This window comes from Buteo buteo, chromosome 10, assembly GCF_964188355.1.
Source record: "Buteo buteo chromosome 10, bButBut1.hap1.1, whole genome shotgun sequence".
In the NCBI taxonomy this organism is placed as follows: Eukaryota; Metazoa; Chordata; class Aves; order Accipitriformes; family Accipitridae; genus Buteo; species Buteo buteo.
In genome coordinates this window covers 18,349,917-18,374,312 of record NC_134180.1, presented here as the reverse complement: position 1 = coordinate 18,374,312, position 24,396 = coordinate 18,349,917, and the positions used below count along the sequence as shown (strand labels likewise).

The 24,396-nt window shown below is 37.6% G+C and overlaps 1 protein-coding gene across 1 annotated transcript in view; it reads left to right on the top strand.

Annotated features, from left to right (window-relative positions):
• Positions 1-24,396, top strand: part of VAV3 (vav guanine nucleotide exchange factor 3) — a 182,622-nt gene that overhangs the window by 74,638 nt on the left and 83,588 nt on the right. Inside the window, exons 8-15 of the mRNA XM_075038815.1 lie at positions 1,843-1,946; positions 3,989-4,088; positions 5,518-5,613; positions 7,267-7,335; positions 9,845-9,931; positions 10,380-10,465; positions 10,843-10,975; positions 11,302-11,411. Of these exons, the coding sequence (XP_074894916.1) occupies positions 1,843-1,946; positions 3,989-4,088; positions 5,518-5,613; positions 7,267-7,335; positions 9,845-9,931; positions 10,380-10,465; positions 10,843-10,975; positions 11,302-11,411 (785 nt within the window). The remainder of the gene's footprint in view (positions 1-1,842; positions 1,947-3,988; positions 4,089-5,517; positions 5,614-7,266; positions 7,336-9,844; positions 9,932-10,379; positions 10,466-10,842; positions 10,976-11,301; positions 11,412-24,396) is intronic.

Here is a 24,396-nt window from a genome sequence, read left to right as displayed (position 1 = left end):
AAGAACAAAACCTGTTTATTTGAAACTAGGAAGACGTGTAGTAAACTGTTACATTTAGGTTGTTTTATTTTGTTTTTCATTATCAGCATTCAGTATTCTGCTGTTGCAAGCTGGTGCTTTTTTCTGACTCCAGTAGCATTTCATAGGCATCCAAAAACATTAAAAGAGATATAGGGCTTGTCTAAGCCAAAAATGCATGCAAATGCTTTGTCTGCTCAGACCTTGTCTCTGTGGCAGTTCCTCAGCAGGAAGGCTGGAGGGCAGTGGAAGCTTTTAAACTAAAAATAGCTGTTATGCAGAGCTCTACAGCAAACTGCAATGTGGAGAGCAAGTGTGGTGTTCTCAGAACAGGATGAATTTGCCTCTATTAAAGGGTTGTGGTGAAGGATCAGTGCTTTAGGGTGATGGTATATTCCTTATATAGATTCTAAAAGATGCTTGCTGGACAAAATAATCTGTTGATGTCAAAATATATTTCGTTTTTAAGAACCTCCCCTCCTAGCCCCCAAACGACTCACCAGTCTAAAGAGAGTGGCCTTCATTAGGGCTCAGATTTCAAAATTCTGGCCTATAAAATGTATGTATGGCTCTATGTGTCTATCTCTGTATGTATATTTCTATGTATATATATGTAGACATAGATGCATTTGTATGTACATCTGTCTATGTATATATGTGTGCACACATATATAGATGCATTTGTATGTACACCTATGAATGCATTTGAATTGAGATGTATATATGGACATACAGAGGGAAAGAGAGATGGAAGTACATGTAACATACTGAATTTGTTTGAACTTTCATTAACTGCTAACGTTGCTAACGTCAGTTTAATTTAAAACTTGGTTTTGAATTGGAGATAGAAGCTTAAAAAGACATTTTGTCCCCTTAGCATTAAGCTGTTTTTCAGGGGTGTTGCTTAGTTGAGTCCCTGTGCATTCCTGAGAAAATGTGCTCCTGCAATATATTAATTGGGAAGCTTTTCTATAATAACATCTTTGTCTGGTGCAACTTAAGATACTGAGGATATGGCCACATAATTGCTAGCAACGGAATTTGATGTGTTTTAAGTTTTTGCTCCCTCACCTGTGATGTGATTGACCTCATATGTACTCTTAGTTTCATCAGAGTGAAGTTAGATGTTTTCACTTAGTTCACAACTCAGTATTGCATATTATTTTTGTAGTACGCTTCTTACAGTCAGTTACCCTAATTTCAAAACTTTTTAACCTGCTTTGACTTAATTTCTTGTGACTTCTTTGACAGTATCCATACAGTATTAAGGCTGATGAAATCTCCTATAGTTGCTTACAGATTTTTGTATAATAGTGAACAAGTAAGGTGAGTTACTACTATACTCAGGGAGCAAATCTTTCTGTAATATTCTTGCCTTTCAGCCATTAGTTGCCTGCTGTATTGGGAAACTCATTATGACTGCAGTTAACTTAGCACTAGAACATCACTAATTGACCAATGTAATGTACAAAACTAATTTTTCACAGCTCAGGGACATGAATCATTACTTTATCTTGTCACTAAAGCATTTACTTGACTTGCTTAATTTTAAAATTATCATTATAAAATGAAGATGAATTAACAGTGCACGTTCCAAGCTAGAATAAATTAGTCTCTAATAGGTAGTTCTTGGAGTTTCGTTTTTCTTGTCGCACTGTATGGAAGATGTGGCAAACCTTGAAATTAGGTTCTACTCTCAAATGATCTGTTTTCCGATTTATTGAAATTAATGTGTCTAACATGAAATAATTTATTTTTATATTCAAAGCTTTAAGTTGTTCTCTTTTTAAAAAACCTTTCCCTCTCCCCATTACTGTTTTTAAGGATTTGGTGAAAATTCACAGGAGTCTAACACAGGACATCAATGATTCTATTGTTAATAAAAATGATCAGAACCTATATCAAATTTTTATTAACTACAAGGAAAGGTAAGATTTTTGCACTCTTACTAATTGTGATAACTTCTGCTCAATTTGGGAAAATATTTTGCCATATTTTTACTCAACGAATATTTCTGAAACAGGATTGAATTTGATTTCAGTATACTTACTAAGCTAGTATTTGGTGTTTTGAGCCTGGAAGTCAAAATGGAACCTATTGCTATATGAGCCCTCCCTCTTCTTACCCCCAGTTTTGGCAATATTGTTACATAGACAGGTAACGTCTGTATTTTGAACAAAACTTAAATAGCTTATTTTGCACAGCATTTTTTTCATGCAAATAATCCCAGGTATTTTATAGCATGTACCTGTATTGTTTAACAGATAAAATGTTATAAAATAGGAAGAAGGGGCAAAATAAGGCAAGGCTATATATTAAGGCTATTCCAGGTTCAAGAAAACAGAGGAAGTCATAACTTGAAAGACAAGAAAGCAGGTGCAAAAGAGAAGAGAGAATAGACTAGGGTCTTACCCTACCCTGCAGTCAAAGGTGCAACAGTGAAGAAGGCATGCTCTAGCTTCCAACTGTGAAAAACAGCCAAGCTGATAACAGGGTAGCTGTGGCAGCATACCATGCCCTGTAGGCTAATTGCCAATTTTTTTACCCACCTTTTCAGATTGTTTTTTCTGCCAGCACTGAACAGCTGTTGGACTGTATAGATGAACTTACATGCCTGTGGTACTTAGCTGAAAAACACTTGTACTGAGGGCTACAGTACTGACCTACCTTGACGTAACCCTTGGGTTGTGGTTAAAAATTAGTTCCTTCTGGGACTGGAGTGGGAAAGACCTGTGGGAGCTAATTGGATTTGCTTGAGGGAGATGGGGAAGGAGGACTGTTGCAGTAATAAGAGGCTTGTGAGAAACTGGACAGCAGCATCCAGAAAACGTTAGAAAGGAGAGTTGTTTTCTGAGGGAGGAGGGTGTCCCAGCCTGCCCGTAAACAGTCTTGCCTTCAGAGACCCTCTGTCTAAGCTTTCATGTTGGAGCAGGACATAGTTATTTCCCAGGCTGTTAGACTTTCTGCTGCTGTAGGAGGGAATTAGGGGACAAGAAGTTGTTCTGCAAAATGTTTATCTTTCAAAAGTAGTTCTGAAATGTGTGCTAAAAGGGGAAAAAAGGACACTGAGAAGAAACCTCAAGTTTATATTATACAAAAAGGAAATAGATGGAGGTAGACTCAGTGTCTTAACCATGTAGTGATTAAAAGTAATTAGATGTGGTGTTAAATCAGTATCATCACTTCAGTTGTGAAAGAGGAATTAAAAAGAAAAAAAAGGTAAAGATTAAGCAAGAGAAAAAGAAATTTAGGACACCCCAATGGAAATCTCATGGGGACCCTCAAAAAAGGGATTTGAAGCATCCAAAGGAACACCTCAAGAAATTTATGAAGAGGTGAAATGAAACAGTACACTTCGCAATGGGACTAGCAGAAACACTCCAAACAGGGGCAAGAAACTCCTGTCATAAAACCAGGCTCCTTCAAGAAGCATTGCTGCCCTTGACAACTATTGAAAATTTCTTAAGTTTTCATCCACTGTTATTTTGATCTGAGAGCTCACAGGATATAACCTGGTAGAAACTGTTGGAGATGGATCAGTCTGGGTAACCTACAAGTTTTTTAAAGGATAGCTGTAATTAATCCTGTTAAGCCTGTGTTACAGAATTTATTCACGACAACCTTGGAAGTCTGCAGTATTGTAAATACTACAGACTGTTGTTCTGTTGAACAGCAGTTATGCTGCTTTTTAATGAGTCCTGTATTTATCAGAACATATACATGTGAATATTAAAGGAAATTGCAATGATTTTATAGCATTTTGAAGTAGATCAAAATTGTGTTCTCCTGAATATTCTTTCTTGTATTCATGTTGCCCATTGAAGTCTGTGGCTAAATCCTATCCTTGTTTATTTAGGCACTGCTCCTTTTGAAAGGAGGATTGTTAACAATGTATTTGTGAAAAATGATCAAGGATTGTTCTTAAATAAGCAAATGTTCCTTTTATTCTTTATCTCTTGCTTTGTTTTAGATTGGTTATTTATGGACAGTACTGCAGTCAAGTGGAGATAGCGATATCATGCTTAGACAACATCTCTAAGACAAAAGAGGATGTTAAATTGAAGTTAGAGGTATCAGTATTTTTTAATACATATATATATACATACATATATAGAACCACCTATATATGTTTCTATGTATATGCCCTGTTTTCATCCAGGTCAAAAACTTTATGATGAAGAAACTAGCTGGACTGATACAGGCATGTGTTTCTCTTCCTTTTCTTTTTTTTTTGGAGCCTCTGATCAAATGAATATGTGAGCTGTTGCAGTACACATCCTGGCACTGAAGTGAATGGAGTTTTGCCACTGATATCAGTATGGTTAGGAGTGTTTTTGGGAAGTGCTCATCAGTGATACCCTTCTGTTTATCGTGACACCTCAGCTGAGAACACAGAATTGCAGAATCACTCAGGTTGGGAGGGACCTCTAGGCTGAACAAGCCCTGGTCCCACAGCCTCACAGGGTTTGCTGTCTGCCACGACCCCCGTGTCCTTTCCAGCAGAGCTGCTCCCTAGCTGGTCAGCCCTCTGGTTAGCATGTCCCTGGTTAGTACATAACAGGTGAAGGACTTTGTCTTCACCTTGTTGCCCTTGTGCGAGGTTCCTGTTGGACATGCTGTGAAGAGTGTCACCTGCACCCTCCAATCTGGTATTGCCTGCAGACTTGCTGTGGGTGTCTTCTGTCTTTTCCTGCAGATCATTGCTGAAGATATTAAAAGAGAGGGGTCCCCCTCCCTCCGGGGACAGACCCCTGAGGAGCTCTACTTGCAACTGTCTCTCAGGTAGTGTAGGAAACATTAGTCGCTGCTCTCTTTGAGCCTCACGATCTAGCCAGTTTTTCATACACCTAGTACATAGTTCATCTGGAGCATAACATCCCAGCCTGGATATCAGGATGCTGTGGGAGATGATGTTGAAAGCCTTAGAAAAGTCAGGGTAGACTCTCCCCACCCATTCACAGATCTAGCTATTTCATTGTGGAAAGCAGTCAAGTAGGTCAAGCATTGATTTACCTGTGGTGAATCCATGCTGGATATTCCCAGTCACCTTCTTCATGTGCCCAGAAATTGCTTCCAAGAGGACTTGCTTCATAATTTTTGCAGGGGCTGAAGTGAGACTGGCCTGTAGTTTCCAAGATTCTCTTTTGCTTTTTTTGAAGATAGATGTAATGTTTTCTGCCTTCACTGTGCTTATAGGCAATGTCTTTTTTTTTTTTTTTTTAATTCAATGGAATGCCTAATTTCTGTTGTCTTTGTGATGTTTATTCTACTCCTTCTCATGCTGTTGAAATATCTAAGAACAAGTGTCTAGACCCAGTTTTCTTTTTTTTGCTTAGCTATCATTGCATTATCAGCTGTTTTCCTTCATTTTGTTGATATTCTTTATCTCAAGCTTAATATAGTTGCTTGGCCCATATATCACTAAATTTTCATATATATCACTTGAATATTTTTATTTTCTAACTCTCTTGTCTTGTTCTTTCTTCTGCTTTGAACTAGGAATGTTCCAAGAGGGCCAATAATGGGAAATTTACATTGCGGGATCTTTTAGTGGTTCCAATGCAGAGAGTGCTAAAATATCACCTACTGCTCCAGGTATTTTATTTTTGAAATTTAAGGGGGCTGAGAGCAAAACTGTGATTGTTTATCACTAGTGGATTGTAAGAATGAGAGCTAAAGGCCTTTATCAAAAGGACGTGATTGACATTTCCATAGGTTTGAGGCTGATTTGTTATGAAATAAACTCCAGTCAAGTGCAGGTTTTCTTACAGAAATTGTTCCTCAGAGCTGAAGCATATCTGGGGAAAAAAGAATAAAACACAATTGTTTCCTCAGTAACTGAACCTATCATTCTTGCTATGTTTAAAATGGTTAGTTGTACCAAACTATAATCATGGTATTTTGAAATGTGAGCCATTACCCTCCAAAAGAGGAAGCTGGACCATACTACAGCATACTTTTAAGATACTTCTTTGCTGTCATAAATTACAATAAAGCCATATTTATTTTGAAATGCTTCTTGTTATAACCCACAAAGCATTAGCTTTTGCAGTTAGTCCTGTAATAAGGGTGGAGAGTCTTATAAATTTAATTTGATAGCTGTGCCAGGAGACTCATTAATTCAGCTGCAAAGAAATATATTACTATATTAGACTGTCAACCCTGCTGATGCTTGTAAAATGTCATTTAAAAAAGATCTACTCTTTGTATGTGAAGCATAATTTTGACTCGGCAGAGCAACATGCGTTCTGTAATGTTAAATTTTTTGAAGTATTTCTATAAATGTTATCAATATTTTGATCAATGGAAAATTGGAAAAAACAAAATGAATGGTAAACTGCTTTTTAAAAAAAACTTAGGAGATCTGAGTCTTGATTTTATAATCAACCTGTATATTATGAAAAGATGATATACAATATGTCACTATGTTGTGTGACACTAGTATACCTTGTACAAGAAAAATATTTTATAGACTTTGAAAGAAAAAAAATCCAGTAAATTATTAGAATTATAATATGAAGTATAAGTACTTATTCCTTCATTTCCTATGATTTTAGCAAGTTATTATGTTAGCCGAAATATATAATTCTCAAATTATAAAGAACAAATAACCTGTTTCCCCTAGAGGTTACTCTTTCACTTCATAAAAACCTAAAAAGCCCTTTTATTTTCCATATGGGAAATGGCTAAAAAATTCTTTAAACATTCACTTTTGATTTAAATATGTCTTCTGAGTCAGCTTTATCTTAGGCTTAATGAGACAATGACTTCTTTTAAGCAGTGCACAGTTTAGCTGAGATTTTATTGCCAGCATACATCTCTCTCAGCAGACAAGTGCAGGCTTTGGAATGGGGTTATATACTGTATAGTAATGTGTAAATGAACTCTAGTGTTTACCTGTGCTTTCAGCACACACGTACAGTAATGATCTGATTTGGCAAGTTTTAAGTGCTAGACAGACCAAATTAGTGATGGTTTATTATCAGCTAAAGTCACTGTTCAGGCTATATAGCAATCGTTCTTAAACACTTGCCAATTATCTGTTTGCAGTAGTCCCCACTCAGTTATAGGCTACTAACTGTGGGGATGAAAATGTGAATTGTGTTGGGTTGTATTTTCTGGTTTTGGCTTTTTTCTTTTTTTTGGGGGGGGGGGTAGGGTGCGGAGGCGGGGTGAGGGTGAGCAATGACAACTTCAATTATAAACTGACAGACAGTGGGTGAAAGGTTTTATCTGCTCTGTCCACAGGAGCTGGTAAAGCACACTACTGATCCCATGGAGAAGGCAAATCTAAAACTGGCGCTTGATGCAATGAAGGTAAGTATTCATGGCAATGAAGTATTTATGTCTTTGTTGGCAGTTAAAATAGTAGCTCAGAATTGTATTTCCTGGGGGAGATAATCTTCACAGCAGATCAAACGTTTTCACAGGTCACTGTGAACTTTGTGAGTATGTCAGGACAAGTATATATAGTTGAGGGCTTTGCTCAAGTCTGGGAAACAAGTTCAGTAGTTTTCTGAAGTGGACGGTTTATGAAATGGAACTTCCTTATTTCAGTTTAATTCTGTATCATTTTGCTGTCATATAATGAGATGAAAAATAGGTGTTTCAATAATGTTGGTCTCGCTTCCAAAATTTAGGAATATTTCTACCACTGTAGGTCAATTCTAATCAAGGTCAGTAGTTTCCCACTGAGATGAAGACAATTATTTTTCTTTACAAGACTTTTTTTTCCTGTCATCTTAATATGATCTCTGTGGCTTTACCTTTGAAAGCAGTAGTGTCTTTCTGGAGGTAGAATATCTGTCACTGTACCTTCACCTGCAAGTGGTACAAACAAATACTTTGTGTATAGCTGTACTGCCTTATGTATAAGGTAATACATTATGTGTTCTTCTGCACTGCTTCAGAAATGAAGCACAGTTCTGCTTCAGCTGGCTTCACGGCATGAATCGTGACATTCATGTGCTGGAATTGTGAAACTTTTTCTATCCTTTGTTGGGAAAGGGGGAAAGCAGCCAACATGACATAGGTCATATCTCTTGTTGTAATATGTGTGGTCCATGGAAGTTAGTTTTGGGTCACACAGCTGTCTCATATTATGTGACTGTCTGCCTTGAATGCCTGGAATACAGACCAGCTCACAAATGAGATTTTGGTTCCCCTTTTTTGTTATCTGTTTCGTGCAGTGAATGCAGAGAGAGCCACCATGATAATCTCCCACGGAAGGATGCCTGAAATGGGATGGCACAGTGTTGCTTCCATCTAGTGGCAAGCCATGCATCCTGGCTGCTGCTAACTGGCTAGGAGAATAACCTTGGTTTTTATTCCGTCCCACCTCCCTTTTTTCTTTCCTGTTTGCTGGTTTGCTTCATTGGTTTTGGTGGCTGTTGGACTGAAAATAAAAGACCAATTAAGAAATCTCATGCCAGAGTGGCTGTGGCAGTTACGTGCTGGCTGGCAGGACATTACCAGCCAACTGAGAAAAAAAACCACACCAAAAAAGAAACAAAAACCACTACTCCCACCACCCACCCACAAAACAACCCAGATATGAGCATCTCCTCTTAAGGTTGCAGCATTGTTACCCTCCCGATGTACTGTATCCTCTTAAAATAGTCCCTGCCAGTGTAGTAGAAGTTAACTGTGCAGCAGTGGTATGTTGCTTCTAAAAACCCTGGTGTGCCTGCTCAAAAATCAAATGTCTTTTGAAAAACTGCGAGCAAAGTGGTACTTCCCCCCCAAGAAAGAAAATTCTAGGAAGCATTATGCTGTCAGATTTCTTTTAGCAGCAAGAAAAGAGGCTACTTCATTTTTACACTAACTCTTTCAGGACTTATGTGACTGTATCCTGCACAGATTCATTTGGGAAGCTAGCATAATGATTGCAGCTATTCTTAGATTTTGATTAAAACTGTCTTAGAAAGAAGATGTACCTTTCTCCCACCCTCCAAATTTGTGACCATATTGAAGGGATACTGTAAAAGCAAGTTGTAAAGACCAGAATGTCTTTTCCAACTCCTGCTCTTGGCATCCCTGACCTTACCAATTACCACTCCTGCTCACTCCTCATTCGTAGCCATAAACAGAGAAGCCCCAGCAAATTGTCACTATTACTCAAGCATGTTCAGAGCATTTTAAAGGCTGTAGTGAAATGTGTACAGTACATGTTCTGGTAAAGGGGACAATAATGATCTCAACCTGTGACTTCAGGTAGTATATCCCATTAAAGGCCCCTTTTAAAATCTGCTGTGTAATGGCTTCTCTCTGCGGTGCAACAGTAAGAGCAAGATCCTACTACTGGGGCAGTAGCTTCTCTCCTAATAAGCACACAGGCTTATGATACGTTTACACCTTACATGCTGCTTTTGAGCTGCCTTATATATGTTTTCTACTATATGCTCTATTTATCTTCTGTCTTATTCTCTGATATTGGATGTTGTTGACTGCTTTTTTGGCAGTGTGCTGCATAAATTCCATTTCCATCTTTAATCTTGAATATAAGCCATTAACAAAATTCAGAAAAAATCAGGCCTTTTTTACAATTTATTACATGTTTCCCTCTTTCTTACTACTCAATTTGTGCTTCAATGGATATGAGGAAGAAAGTTGTAAATACGATTGAAGATACGCAGAGGCTTTTTTTCCTTCTTTATTTAGCCATGCATATTGGTAATTTTTGAACATAAAAGATATTTTTTTAAAAAAACTACTAAATATGCAGATAAGTCAAAGACAAAATTAGAAATAAATTTGCCAAAATGAGGTATTAAAGTGGTCTGTTATGGAAAACTTTTTTTTCTCCCTTTTTCTGTTGCTGCTGTAGGACTTGGCTCAATATGTAAATGAAGTAAAGAGAGATAATGAAACGCTCCGTGAAATTAGACAGTTTCAGCTATCAATAGAGAATTTGGTAAGTGATATTTTTCTTATACAGTTTTTAAATGACTTTTGATCAAATATATTGATAGATGTATTTTTTCCACATTTCAGATGAAATTATAGTGCTCTTGGTTATATTTTAAGTGTAAGTATGCATTGCTTGGTTTAGAATGACATGAATATTAAAGTACAGAAATCTCTGCTATTTTAGGGTTCTGTCTGTAGTTAATATATATTTGCATAGTTAAAGGTTTGTATTTGTACAGTGACTCAGGTGTTTTTGTAATGGGAAAAATTTTCCCATTTGAAGACAAAAATGGAATGGACCGATTCTTTATTGTAGATGGTGGTGAGGAAAAGATGTTGTTTTCAGGCCTGAGAAGTCCTTTTTTGGGGTAAAAGGAGTGAGTGGTCTAACATTTGAATGTGCTGTCATCTTGATGCTTTTGCTGTATTGAATCATACATATTCTTTTTCAGAATCATTCCCTCTTACAGTATGGAAGACCTCAAGGTGATGGGGAAATAAGGATAACTACGTTGGACAAACGTGCAAGGCAAGACAGGTGATGGCATGACTTCTGGTGTTTGCTATTTAAAAGCCTGTAAAGTAACTCTCTTTTTAGATTTGAGGTCAGCTCAGTGATTCTTGAGAGTACTTTCCTGTCCATTCACAGAGCCTATGCACTGTTTACCAAGTGAATTTGCAAAGTGATTCATGGGAAGTTAGCCATTATGTTATCATCTAAGATCACCTAAGGCCCTTGCAAGTACTAAGTCTCTAGCAGAAGTACTTTCAGTGGGTTTTTTTTGTTTTGTTATTCAGTAGTTTAGTCGTTCACCTTCAAATTTTTAAGTGCCACAGGCAAAGTTGTGTAAAATAAGACTTTGGGTGTTGGCTTTCTGGAGTGTTTTTAACCTTCTTTATATTGTATTTTCATAGGCATATCTTCTTGTTTGATCTAGCTGTAATTGTTTGCAAACGGAGAGGTGATAATTATGAAATGAAGGAAATAATAGATCTTCAGAAATACAAAATTACAAATAACCCCACTACTGATAAAGAAAATAAGAAGGTAAATATTTCTTGCAAATTCATATAAAATGTATATTTTTAGCAGCAATTTGAAACATTTTTTCAGGAGTTCAGAATGTATATACAATTTATTTACGAAGTTTTATGTTTTAAATGTAAGCTGGAGTGAATATTTAGGGATTTCAACTTTCTTATTTTGATGTTATTGAAGTGTTTGAGTAAGTCATTCCTAAGTGAACACAATAATGTGGTCTTGCTGTTCCCAAAATAAGGGAATTAAGGAATGTACAAATGCTTCTTTATTTTTTTTTCCCTTTTCCTTTCTTCATAACTGATGACCTTTGTATTGCCAATCTTTTTATGCAGTGGTCTTATGGCTTCTACCTCATTCATATCCAAGGTCAAAATGGTTTAGAAGTTTATTGCAAAACTAAAGACTTGAAGAAAAAATGGCTTGAGCAATTTCAGATGGCTCTGTAAGTATATTTTTATTAAGGTAGAATCATGTTCATCACCACTGCAAGGATATCACTTCAATTATGCTGAACTGCTTTCATGTTTAGATTTTTTTAATACAGCCTAGTTAGCTATTGTATTTGACTTTCTGAGAAACAACTGACTAACATCTACGTGAACAGACTATTTCCCTGAAACTCCTCTTGGAAAAGAAAGAGGGCACTCTAGGCTATGTATTACTTTCTAACTTTGCTGCTAGGACTGTTTTAGTAATTCAGTCTTAAGCAACGAGGGGGAATATTAATTATTTTAGCAATAAATATCTAGCATAATAGTGACATTTTTTTTCCTCTCCCACTTTTTTTTGATTAACTGAAATATATTTTTTGAAACGTGATGCTGATGATTTGAGAGGGGATCCTGGCATCTTTCATAGTGGCTTTTAACTAATTTATTTTTTAGTGTTTGGATCCAGTTGCTTGGCTTATTAAATTTAGTTTCAAAAGGCTGACTTCCTTTATATGTTTTCAGCTAAAAGAGGAGTTTGCTTTAGACTTCTTGAAAATTTGTTCAGATGCAGCACTGCAGATTACATTGTTGTTATGCAGCATGAGCTTTATTTCCATTTCTGATTCTTGTCAGAAAGAGAAACATGATTATTGACACCTCAGGTATTCTGATTAAATTTAAAACATGTGAACAAGGGAATCGGATGACAAGGTGATGCTTGCTTTATGGTAAAAAAAAAAAGAAAGTGTGAGGGGGAGTGAGATACTCCCAGTGAAAACAGAGAGAGCGCCTTAATAAAGATTGTTTTGGATGTGATTGTAAAGGTATGTGGATTCAGAAAAAAGGCTATTAATGAGCTGATATGAGTGAAACTTGCTCATAAACTATATATATGTTTTAAAACCTTAGTATGATGAGTGCTAATGATTTAAACGAAAACATTAGGGAGAAGAGCCTGGGGTGGATAGGTATTACAAGGCCTGCTTAGTAGGGTTCCCATTCTTGCTGATTTTTATTGAAGGCAAAAATGGCATGTGTTCTGGCAAAAATTTCTGGGTAGCAGAGTGGGGGATGGGAAGACGTGTTTATTTGTATGTGTGTGGAAAGCTGAGTACTTTGCCTTTTTCTGTCCCTGTGCTCTCCCTGCTGCACTCGCTGTAATGTCATTATTGATATTTACTTAAACACAGATAAAACGTGTATGAAAAGCATGAGGAACTCAGATTTATCAGCTTTAGCATTGCAACTATTGATCACTCTTCAGGTGTCCTGGCCCAGTGTACAAAGAAACCCAACCAAACAAAACAAAAGTCAGCCAGGGAGCTAAGGAGAGCAGTAGGAGAGCTACGTTTTTTCCCAGGAGCGTATCCTCAGTTCTTCCCAAACATTTTTATGGTTCTGTGCAGGACCTGCCCCCACCGCTGTGCATGTGGTGAGTGAGTGCAGCTGCATATCCTTACACAGTGTTAGGCACAGCCAGCGCTCATGAGCTGTTCACGAGCATGCCTTTGTGAACAATAGTTTATTGCTGCTGGTTGCCTTATGTGAGCAGAACAAAACGGAACCTGAAGGGTTGACAAGTTAGTGTGCTACTCTTTCCTCCTGGGCAGATGGAGTTGGTTGTTGAAAATGAGTGGTGGCATCAGCCTTGTCTTGCATGGATGTTTGTCTTTCTCGTAAACCCATACCTCTAGTTAACCTCTTCCCGTGTGATTAAAGTCTGTAATGCAGAGGCATGGGAACTGGAGCAGAAGGGTTGCTGCAGGTCAGGGCTGAGGTGCAACATGATATAGTGGTATTATTTGCATTGGGCAATGCTTTTGCTCCTTTATATTTATAACCACTAGGATTGAAAACAATGGGGAACTTTTATGCTTTCTGAAGTTTTTATACCTTTCCCCCAACTCCGTTACATGGATTTGACTTCATAGCATATTTCCCTTAGCAGCTCTCCTAGAACGTACCTTGGCATATATGTAGCAATAAATATATTCTAATGCATGCTGAGGCACAAGAGTTTGCATTTGGGAATAAACTAAGCCAAGAGTTTTGAACAATTGGTTGGTTTGTTTTGTTGTTTTCAGGGGTCTCATTGCCTACTGCGTAGGTTATCTTGTTCTAGTGTGATTCTGCTCTGAAAAGTAGCCATGGTTGAAATTATGCTATTATTCATCATACTCAATTATAATTGCTGCTTCTATGGGCAAAATACTTCTCATTACTTAAAAATTTTACTGAGACTGCAAAACCAGCACAGTTGAAGGGGTGAATTACGTTCTTTTTTGATTATCAGAAATTATGGTGTTTACTGAGTTCCAGACAGAAATTTCAATGCAGTTTTGTTGCCTTTGGGATAGCATTCTGTATGAAGTCAGGTCTGTGCAAGTGTTAATCTAAGAACATAACAAGAGAACACATTAGGATCTCTGTTATTATTTTTAAATTAAGAATTAACCTTGTTGCTACTAGAATGGTTTTATTGGCATAACTATGTTTGCTAGGCTGTAATTTTTTATTTTTTAGGAGCTTAGATGTTTATACCAGTGTATGAACAATAGTGATGATAGTTATATTGCTGAAAAGACATCTGTTGTTGAGATGCTGGTGTCATTGAGATGAGAATTTGTCTCCAGATATGGGAAGCTTATGTTATTGGTGAAGTATGAATTAGAGGAGAACACTGCTTTGCTGGCTGGCCTTGGTTTAGGTTTTGAGGGCAGGAATACATTAGGCACACTTGATATGGAAAATCTTTAAAGGAAGGAAGGATGAAATCCCAATGCAATTCCCAGAGTGTTACTTTTCAGACTAGTAACTTTCTGTTAGAAAACTAGTTTCACAAACCTGTGAAAATATTCTACTTCTTAGCCAGCTCTGTTGTTACTGTGGTATATGGCGAGTTGTTTTGTCGTGAGGGAGTTTGGGAACGATGGGTTACTGGTCATAAGAAACTGAGTAAATTGGTTTTATTCATATGGCATTTCTGTTGCTACAGTATGTATTTGCTTTTTTCCTGAGACTGTTGCTTTATTTAGAAAATATATAATACCAAAACACCTCAATTTCTATTTTTCCTAAGAATTTCACAATGGTTATTGATGAAGCCTTTTCGTACACTACACGTTACATCCTCAGCAGCAATGGTACTGTGGCATGGTTGCACTGAATTTGATGCTATTGACCTATTCACAGTAATCTCCACAGTTGAGGCTGGGTCACCTCATCTCATGTGTCATCAGTGTGTCATGTGGTCTGTCCGTCCTGTGTCCATCCCCAGTTGTTGTCCCGTCCCGTCCCCCCTTGCCCCCCCATCCTTTTTCAAGTTTATTGTGTACAATGTTCAAAATGGCAGGTTGTTTGGGAGCACTGGATTTTCTAGGTGACAGTAAAATGAAGTAGGACACTGAGGCAGCACAGTTAACATTGCAGTCAGCTCTTGAAGCTGAAACTTCGGTTGGACTTGTAAATCTGATGAATTTCAGAGGTTTTCATAAAGCTACCAGGCAGAGACCAGTGGAGGATGTTTTAACAGGAGCCATCATATCAGAAATGGCTGAGTTGTCTCTTGGTGTGCCTATCCCTCACCAATGTGAATGGAAGTTTTGCATGCACAAGGGGAGCATAATCACTTACTGCTTTGGGAGAGATACGCTGCTTAACAGCGATAGTGGTTAATTTGAGCAGTTGCTATTTTGTTCTTGGAACTCTGTTCATAGTAATGGATGAGCTTATAGCTGTATGAGTAAATAAGCACCTTTTAAAACATAGTACTACAAAGACTTTACTGTACTAGACGTGGAATGTTTAAATTTAATGTAGCACATCAAATAGCATTGGTTTAAATGCAAAGTCACTCCGTATCCAAGATAATATTAATAAAAGTGTACAGCCAAATTACTGTACCAAATTACTCAGCCAAATTAGCAACACAACATGTATTAAGTGAAAGTTTGTCAGCAATGTGATAAAGTGCATGGTTTATTTGCTGTAACTGAGCCATTAAAAACCTCAAAAACTGGTTGTCAGTGTGAGACACAATTTTCTTAGATTTTCTAGTAGCATATTGTGTCTTATTTCTTTTCTCCTGTGTTAAAAACAACCAGAAGAATCAGAACAAATATGTAATGTCTCATAATATACCTACAAATTATGTGAAATATTTGATACTTTTATGTTATTCAGCTTATGCTAAAAGGTAGGAGCATTGATTGGTATGTTCCCCCCCCCTCCCCCCCCAGAAAGCTCTCCTACAGATGCTTGTGTTATTTTGAAAAAGCTTATTTTTATAAGTAGTTGACTAACATATGTGTCAATGAATTTATGCTAACCATTCTTTATTAAAAGAAAAAACTCCTTGAAAGTTGAAGTTGTCCTCCTCTATTGTATGTGTATATATACCTCGGTTATATTACTTTGGAATTACTTAGCTGACTAATTGTCAGGCTTAATTTCTTATTATGTAGCTACTGCTTTGCTCGTCATTGCTGTGGTCAATTTAATTCTCTTTTATTTCATCTTGAGATGATAAATACTGAAAGAAAATATGTTGATTATTACTACAGCTGTCTCATGTTGACACTAAACATTTGCTTCCATCCACTAATTATTTCTTTGTATGTAGTTTGTTTCTTGATCACAGTAGAGCATGGAGCAGGTGTGTGTTGTCTTCCTCGCAACAGCCGAGACCTTTTCCATGAAAGGCCACATATTTTATTTTCCCACTGACTTAATATCTGAATCCATTAGTGTAACATGGCATGCAATATCTTATGCTGGTTTGTGCTGAATTTATTTTGTCGTTGTGATGTCCAGTTTGCTAATTTAATTAAGTCTTTCTCTGGTTTCTCAACTGTGCTTTGTAATCACTCTAAAAATGGCCATTAGCAAATTTGGCTTCAGTATATATTCCTAGATAGGAACATATTACACAGAAATGCAGTTTAAAATTTAATCATAGAAGAACTTAGGTTGGAAAGGGTGTGTGGAGATTGTCTGCTTCAGTCTCCTGCAGGGCTTAGGTTGCTCAGGGCCTTGTCAGCTTGTGTTTAATACTGCTGGATTTTGAGATGTACAGAACCAATATTGCAAAGTGTCATGCAGCAGTGTTGTAACACACCTTTTAATTAGGCTTTACTCAACATCTCTCTTTCACAAACTGAGAAGTGCCTGAATACATCTTGCAGGCAGAGGAACAGACCTTCTTTTTTAATGTACTTGGTTAAAATTTCACCTTCAGAAGTACTATGATTGTAGTTTCTGCTTTGACATTGTTACTGAAATTGCAATATTAATGTCATGTCTAATTAGTAATGCCTGAAAAATCAGTGGGAAACACATGATCATTATAGTGATTAGGGTATGCATTAATTGCATGGAGTTAATGAATCTGATTTTTTTTTTAATATCCAAATAAAAGATATTTCAGACATGAAAGCTGTACAGCCCTCAAAAAATTAGTGGTTTTAGTTTTAATTACACTGTATTTAAGTTTTAGGTCACCATAGAGTTTGTGCAGCCGCTCAGGTACAGTCTAATATGTTTTTGAAAAATTACCGTTTCAGTTAGACATGAATTCACACCCTGTAACTCAGGGGTCGCAGAACACATCATCTGATTGTAAGGAAATAATCCCAAGATTCACTGATTCTCAAATCTGATAGGTGTGTATGCAACATTTTAGATTAGGCAAGCTACATAAATTGTAGATAGAGCTCATCGGTTTTCTAAATTTTAAAGACAACTAGTACACAAGAAACAAAGTAGGTGAAAAGTGTTCTTTTACCTATTACCATACCTATTTCCAAATTTGGTTTGCACTCTGTAATTAATGACGTTGGTCAGATTCAGCTCAGATAGATCTGTTCCCTTAGATAGTGCATTAATAATACATATGCATTAAGACTTCTTCTGAGAGAATATTTGAGCTCTGACATACTGAACACTGACAAATTAAAGCTTTCTTATCTCAGAGCACTTTAAAAGCCTTAGGTATCTGCTGCATTTTTCAAATAGCCTGCAAAGGTGTTTCACTTATATCAACCTCACGTAGGTAACCAAAGCAATAAACAAACATGTCTGCCTGGGCTTCTCCATCAGTATAAATATTTCAGTACTGCAAAAATGAATGCCAAGTTCATGTCTGCCAAAGAAGAATTTTTTCCTATGACTCCAGTTGGTTTTGATCAAATGTTTTTTTAGGTTATAAGCAACCATTCACACCATATTTATAGTTATGCAATTTCTTTAGATTATTCCAGACACAGCAAGAACTGTGTGAAGATTCCGTATATGATTAAGAGCACAGTGTAAAGGCAGCATAGAATGTGAAACCAAAACAGAATTTATGGAAAGAGTGTGTAAACACTTGGAGGTGATAAATATACTTTGATATTATGTCTTTTGGTTCACAAAAATCAAAGATTTCCCAGTCCTTATGTTTTACAACTTACCTTACAACATGTGAGGTATATTACTGTGAAAATTAATAAGTGTTTCTTAAAATTCAGTGAAATAAATTTGTAGTGACACTACATCATAAACATAAAGTACCGCCATCTAAATATTGTTTTTTGCGTAAGGTGTTAGTTTTTTTCTGTCTTTAAACAGGGAATGCTGCGTTACATGTTTGTCCCGATACTTTGGCTATATGACCGTATGTCCTAGTTTAACCTTGCAAACCAATGATAGCTTTTTTCTTAGCAGATTTAGGTGCTTGTCTGGTAATTTACAAGTTTATGGCTGTATACGTCCTCTATTTTTACATTTTTTTACTCCAAAACAAGATATTTGTCTTCAGTTAAGTGTAAATATATGATAACATATTTAAAGATTATCAAGGCAAGCAACTTTGTAAATTTGGATTTGTAAGACTTAGAACTTCCACAAATAGGACTCAGCCAGTGAATATTAGTGTATGTAAAGTATTGATGTTTTTGATTTACAAATACTGATGTGTGACAGAGCTTTGTTCCTATCAGGTGGTGTTTAAAAATGTTACACAGGAATAGATTACCTCAAAGCAGTCCATCTCCCATGCTTTTTAGGGAAGTAGGCTGTTAAGGAAAAAGAAAGCCATTATCTTGTTTGAAACAATGCAGTACATTTCCAAAAAGTTAACAAGATAATTTCCTTGATCTCAAAAAAGCCACTCATCATATGATCAAATAAGCAAATTTCCTAGCAAAGTCTTAGAAGTTATGTGTTCTTGATCAAAAGCACAATTTACTTTGTGATATGGTTAATTTAATTATATAACATGTCTTCTTGACGGAGACTCTTTGATGTGACAAACCAGAATGTTTAAGTATTAGCATGTGGAGAATTGATTGATTGATTAATTCAGTAAGTGGCATCTTCAAAGATGATTCTGAAATATAATAGCCTAGCTGGAACAGAGAAAGGGAATGAGCTGTAAGTAATCAGCATTTCTACCTTCTTTTCTCAGGAGCAAAGAAGCTCAAAATCATCCTTCGTGAAATGGCATTGCCCACCTCTAGTGACAATACCCCTTAAAAATGCCATTTTCTCTCTTCACCTTTTTACAGTAAATAATACAATCCTTGTAAAGATTGAAAAAGCATTATTTATTTGTGTTTTTGTCTCTGCACTCTTATTTTGTCTATTAGATGGCAGCATGTTCTTTTAAGTGATCAGTTGAAATGGTGATAGTTGCACAGAGCCAGAATGTTTCGTGTGGAAAGAAAGGGTAGTGCAAATGTAAAGCTGGTTCTGCTGTTTGTGGGGATGTGATGGGTTGACCCTGGCTGGACGCCAGGTGCCCACCAGAGCTGTTCTATCACTCCCCCATCCTCAGCTGGACAGGGGAGAGAAAAATATAACAAAAAGCTTGTGGGTTGAGATAAGGACAGGAGAGATCATTCACCAATTACTGTCACAGGCAAAACAGACTCAGCTTGGGAAAATTAACTCAATTTATTACAAATCAACCAGAGTAAGGCAATGAGAAATAAAACCAAATCTCAGAACACCTTCCCTCCCTTCTTCCTGGGCACAACTTCACTCCTGGATTTCTCTGCCAAACCCCCCCCAGCGGCACAGGGGGACGGGGATGGGGGTTTACGGTCATCACACGTTATTTTCTGCCGCTTCACCTCCTCAGGGGGAGGGCTCATCACACTCTTCCCCTGCTCCAGCGTGGGGTCCCTCCCACGGGAGACAGTCCTTCACGAACTTCTCTAACGTGGGCCCTTCCCATGGGCTGCAGTTCTTCAAGAACTGCTCCAGCATGGGTCCTTTCAACAGTGTGCAGTCCTTCAGGAGCACACTGCTCCAGCGCGGGTCCCCCACAGGGTCACAAGTCCTGCCAGAAAACCTGCTCCGTGGGCTCCTCTCTCCACAGATCCGCAGGTCCTGCCAGGAGCCTGCTCCAGTGTGGGCTTCCCACGGGGTCACAGCCTCCTTTGGGAACCCACCTGCTCCGGCGTGGGGTCCTCCACAGGCTGCAGGTGGAGATCTGCTCCACCGTGGACCTCCCTGGGCTGCAGGGGGACAGCCTGCCTCACCATGGTCTTCCCCACAGGCTGCAGGGGAATCTCTGCTCCGGTGCCTGGAGCATCTCCTGCCCCTCCTTCTTCACTGACCTTGGTGTCCGCAGGCTTGTTTCTCTTACATGTTCTCACTCCTCTCTCCGGCGGCTGTTTCTGTCTGTCCCAACTTTTTTCCTTCTTAAAAATGTTATCACAGAGGCGTTACCACTATTGCTGGTTGGCTCGGCCTTGGCTGGCGGCGGGTCCGTCCCAGAGCCGGCTGGTATGGGCTCTGTCGGATACAGGGGAAGCTTCCAGCAGCTTCTCACAGAAGCCACCCCTGTAACTCCCCCCCCCCCCCCCCCCCCCCCGAGCCTTGCTGCACAAAACCAATACATTCCACCCCTCACGTCTGTGTATCACATTTTTAAGAAGGAAAAAAAGTTGGGACGGAGAGAAAGGATTCTAGGGATTCTAAGGGAAGTCTGCTGCGTATCAGAGCAGGGAGTGAGGCTGAATATCTCTTGGAACCACATTTGCATGAAATTCTTCATATGAGGTTTGGCTGAAAGCTTTTTGTCTTGTTTGACAGTAACATATATGGTTTTCTGTTTTTTAACTTCTGCTGTCCATGATATTAATTAAAACATTTAAATATGTGATAAATGTTAGCTATATTTTATTGCTTAGTTAAATTTTCCAAAATGTTCTGAGATGCTTAGTATCAGTTGTCATGGCTAACTTCTAAGGTACTTAAAATTTTGAAAAGTGGTCACTTTGGCACAAAACAGGAATTTTAACTTGGACTGTCTTCGTAAATAATTTCTGTTAGCAATTAATAACTTAGAAATACTTATGGCAGATCTAGGTTTATTGATGCATATTCTGCAGTGATGTCAAATATTAGTACAATAAGTAAAACTGGAAGCAAAAATTGCAGTGTCCTCAGGTATTATTAACCTGTGCCATTTTCTTTATAGGCTATACTGCATAAGTACAGCATCAGATTTCATGTCACATGCATTTTAAAATGTTCTTCAGCAGTTCATGCTCAGGGTGTCCATAATTCTGAACAGTTCTGTATGGAGCATTTTAAATTATTTTAAGCTTAACATGGAGTGCAGAATAATAACAGCTCTAAAATGCAAAGGTCTAACTCCGGGTTGAGAGTTGAGGAGAGTTCAAGGTAGTGAGTTTTATCTGAACTCCCCATAGTATTTCTTCTTTTAATACTTAAAACAGTTGCAATTCACTGCAGACTCCTTTTCTGATACTTCATTCATCTGCTTATTTGTTATGCCTCTTGGCTCACAAGTGGGCATACATACATTAACTGCTCTCTAAAGCCAAGTTTTAATTAAGTGAAACAGCTACTTAGTTTCAAATATAATGGACTTTTGAAATTATGGGATATCTTGCAAACATCTACATACAATTGAACCCTGTGTAATTTCTTGTGACACAACTGCATTTCTTAAAGAGACTGATATGGGAAAAAGATCTTAAACCTGACCTAAATAGCATTTCTGCAAAAATGAGTCAAAAAAAAAAAAAAAAAAAAAAAAAAAAGTAGTATCATTAGAACTTCTTAGCATGTTTTTCCATTTTTGGGGAAAACTGTCAACCCCAAAGAAAGGGCAGCTGTCTCACTGTGCTGTTATGGAGAGCCTGTGACTCTGCTGGACAGCCTGTTCCCAACTGAAGAGCATCCAGATCTGGGCATTTGTTGCTGTTCAGGTCACTCAGAAAAACATGCTTGTGACATTGCTGCTGGGGAAAGAGAAGGTTCGTTTTCTATCCAAGTTGACAGCCTCACTGAGTTGTGACAATCTGGAGGAACATCTCTGGGCTTAAATGATACCCGTGAGGTTTATCATCAGTCCCCTGAGAAGAATGGCTTGATTCAGTCAGTGTTTACAATGCCTTTGCTTTCTCTGTATTTAATAGAAGTAGTGATCTACTCAACAGTGTCTAGGTCAGCACCTGCTCTTGATATGCAGCTAATTCACTTTTGAAAGGAGCTTTCTTGATCCATTTGCAAAGGGTTACTTTTGCATTTCTCTATGATATATTTTTTCTTTATTTTCCTATATGTGCTGCAATTCCTGCAATTAAGTGTGTATGTGCTTTTTGTGGTGGAAAAATGACGTGCATATATCCAAGCAATAGCAAACATTTTTCAGGGTTTGTTTTTTTTCTTCCTGTAATACATTTTTCCTTCCAGTTTAAGAAAAAATAAATTCAGTTTAAAAATATGTGAAGTCTGGGAAGGAAAAGTTGAGTTGTTAATTAAGTACTCCAGAGAAGCAATTTTTCAACATTAATTGAGATGTTTGTAATGGGTTTAAGCAACACCTTCTCGGTGGCCTAGACCCAGGGAGGGGGGGAATCTGTACAGGTCTTAATTGGCGAAGTCAAGGTAGTATTGAAAAGCTGCCAAGGAAGCAATTAAAAGAAATGCCCTTCAAAATACAGCAAGAAATACAGAAGAACTGGTCACTAGTGGAGGACAGCAGTGGACCTTGCAGGCAGGTTGTTTAAACTACAGTTTCTAACTGGTAGCATTAAAGGTAATAGTAAATAGATTTAGAATAAAAGAAAGAGGAGAATTTTTCTTTGTGCTGTGTTCTGAAGTCTCCTTCCTTTAACTCCTTGCAGAATATGAAGCCACAAGATGGTAGTCTTCCAGTGCTCTCTGCTGCTGGATGCCTTTTTGTTGCTAGTGCTGTGCTATGAGATTGACACCCATAACCAGGAGCCAAAGACTGCAGAATCTAATTGCTTCTACTTTTTACATTTTTATAATACCACCTCTTCTCTTTTGTATGCTCTTTTTCAGTAGAGGCAGTGTTATTTGCATTTCATTAATTTCCTATTTAAAATTTAAACTTGCTATAAGAATTTAATTAAGCTAATCAACATAATACTTTGTCCCTTTATTATATTTTTGTTAGATTTGTTGGCAGCCAGTAGGCTTTCAGTAATATGTCCCTGCAAAACAAACTTGAGACAATAGTTCTTAAAATCTGTAAGGCTAATACTGAAACATCTGAAGGGCAAAACGTCTAAGGGAAGATGTACTCAGTATGCTAAAATTTGTGAAATAAGGGCTTTTTCATTGTTTCTATCTTTAGAAATATGGCCTTTCTGGAAAGGAAGACTGGGATTCTAATGCACTTATTCTCCACATGGGAAAAGGAAGGAGCTGTAGTAAACTATCTCTTAGCCTTTTATTTATTCTCTTGGGACATGTTATCTGTAGTAATTACGTATTTAGTAGAGAGGTAAGATAGAGTTTTGTGGCTGAAAGTTTAGTGGTTTTCTGGTGCATTTTATTTTGTAAGCCTTAATTGTGTGGAGGAAGTTTAAACTGACAGCAACAGGAAGCATATTTGTGCCTAGCCCACTGAAGAAACTACAATTCATATGTTTAGTCCAACCTGTTGTGAAAGGCACTCTGTATAGTTTTTGTTGTTGGAAACAAACATGAATGTAAGAATGCTGCTAAATTAAAGTGTTGCTATAAGGTAGCCAAATGCTATTGCTATTCAGACACATTCTGATCTTTATGTTTTCCCATCAGATTGTAGTTTTGATTAAGTAAGGAAATGACAGTAACAAATCCTACCTAAGCTGCTTGATATTGATGATGTACACTTTTCATTGCAGTATGCATTTTGGAAACGCTTTAGACCCAAGATGATCAAAGTTCAGTTTTGTAAAATGAGGTATCGAACTTACACTGTCAGATATGTCAAGGTTGCCAAGGTTCATTGCTTTATTTTGACTTAAGTATTAATGTTTTGATTGTGACATGTTGGTGTCTTGAGGGTTAAGAATTACTTTAAGTTTTTGAACTGTTATCCCAACCGCTATACAAAAGTGTTAGAAAACTGTAGCTTAAACTGTTTCATTTTATTCATGTGCACAGTTATTTTGGCGTTTTGAGGTAGGATAGTAGAGAGAATTTATTCCTTATTCTATAGACGTAAGAATAGGCATCTAGATGTCTTGTCTGACAAGATAATTTCGGGCTATCTATAGCATTATTCTGTGGTCAGCTGTGCCACTAATCTAGGCAAAGATTATTACTAGAATGAATTCTGACTGCAAAAGCTTGTGGGGGACTGTTGATAATATGACACATTCTGACACCATTTATAAAGGTGTTGCATTAAGTGGGTGACTGAAGACAGAGTTGGCCTATGATCAATTTACTTTTCTGAGAAGTAAGAGTCAATAGAAAGAAGTGGCATGGTAAATGTGGAGAAGTATTTTTAAAAGGGGAATATTTCATACATGTAAGGTCAGCAAAAATGGAGTGCTCCAAAGTCTGATGATCTCAAGGGCAATCAAATAAGATACCCAGATAACTCTTGTCTACACTGAACTCTGCAAACTTTACAGGCAAAAGATCTGTTCAGAGATGCAGGATTGACTGAAGAAGACGGTCATTCTGCTCCTTCAATGGTGGCTTTGATGGCTGATGCAGAGACAAGAATTGTGCGTC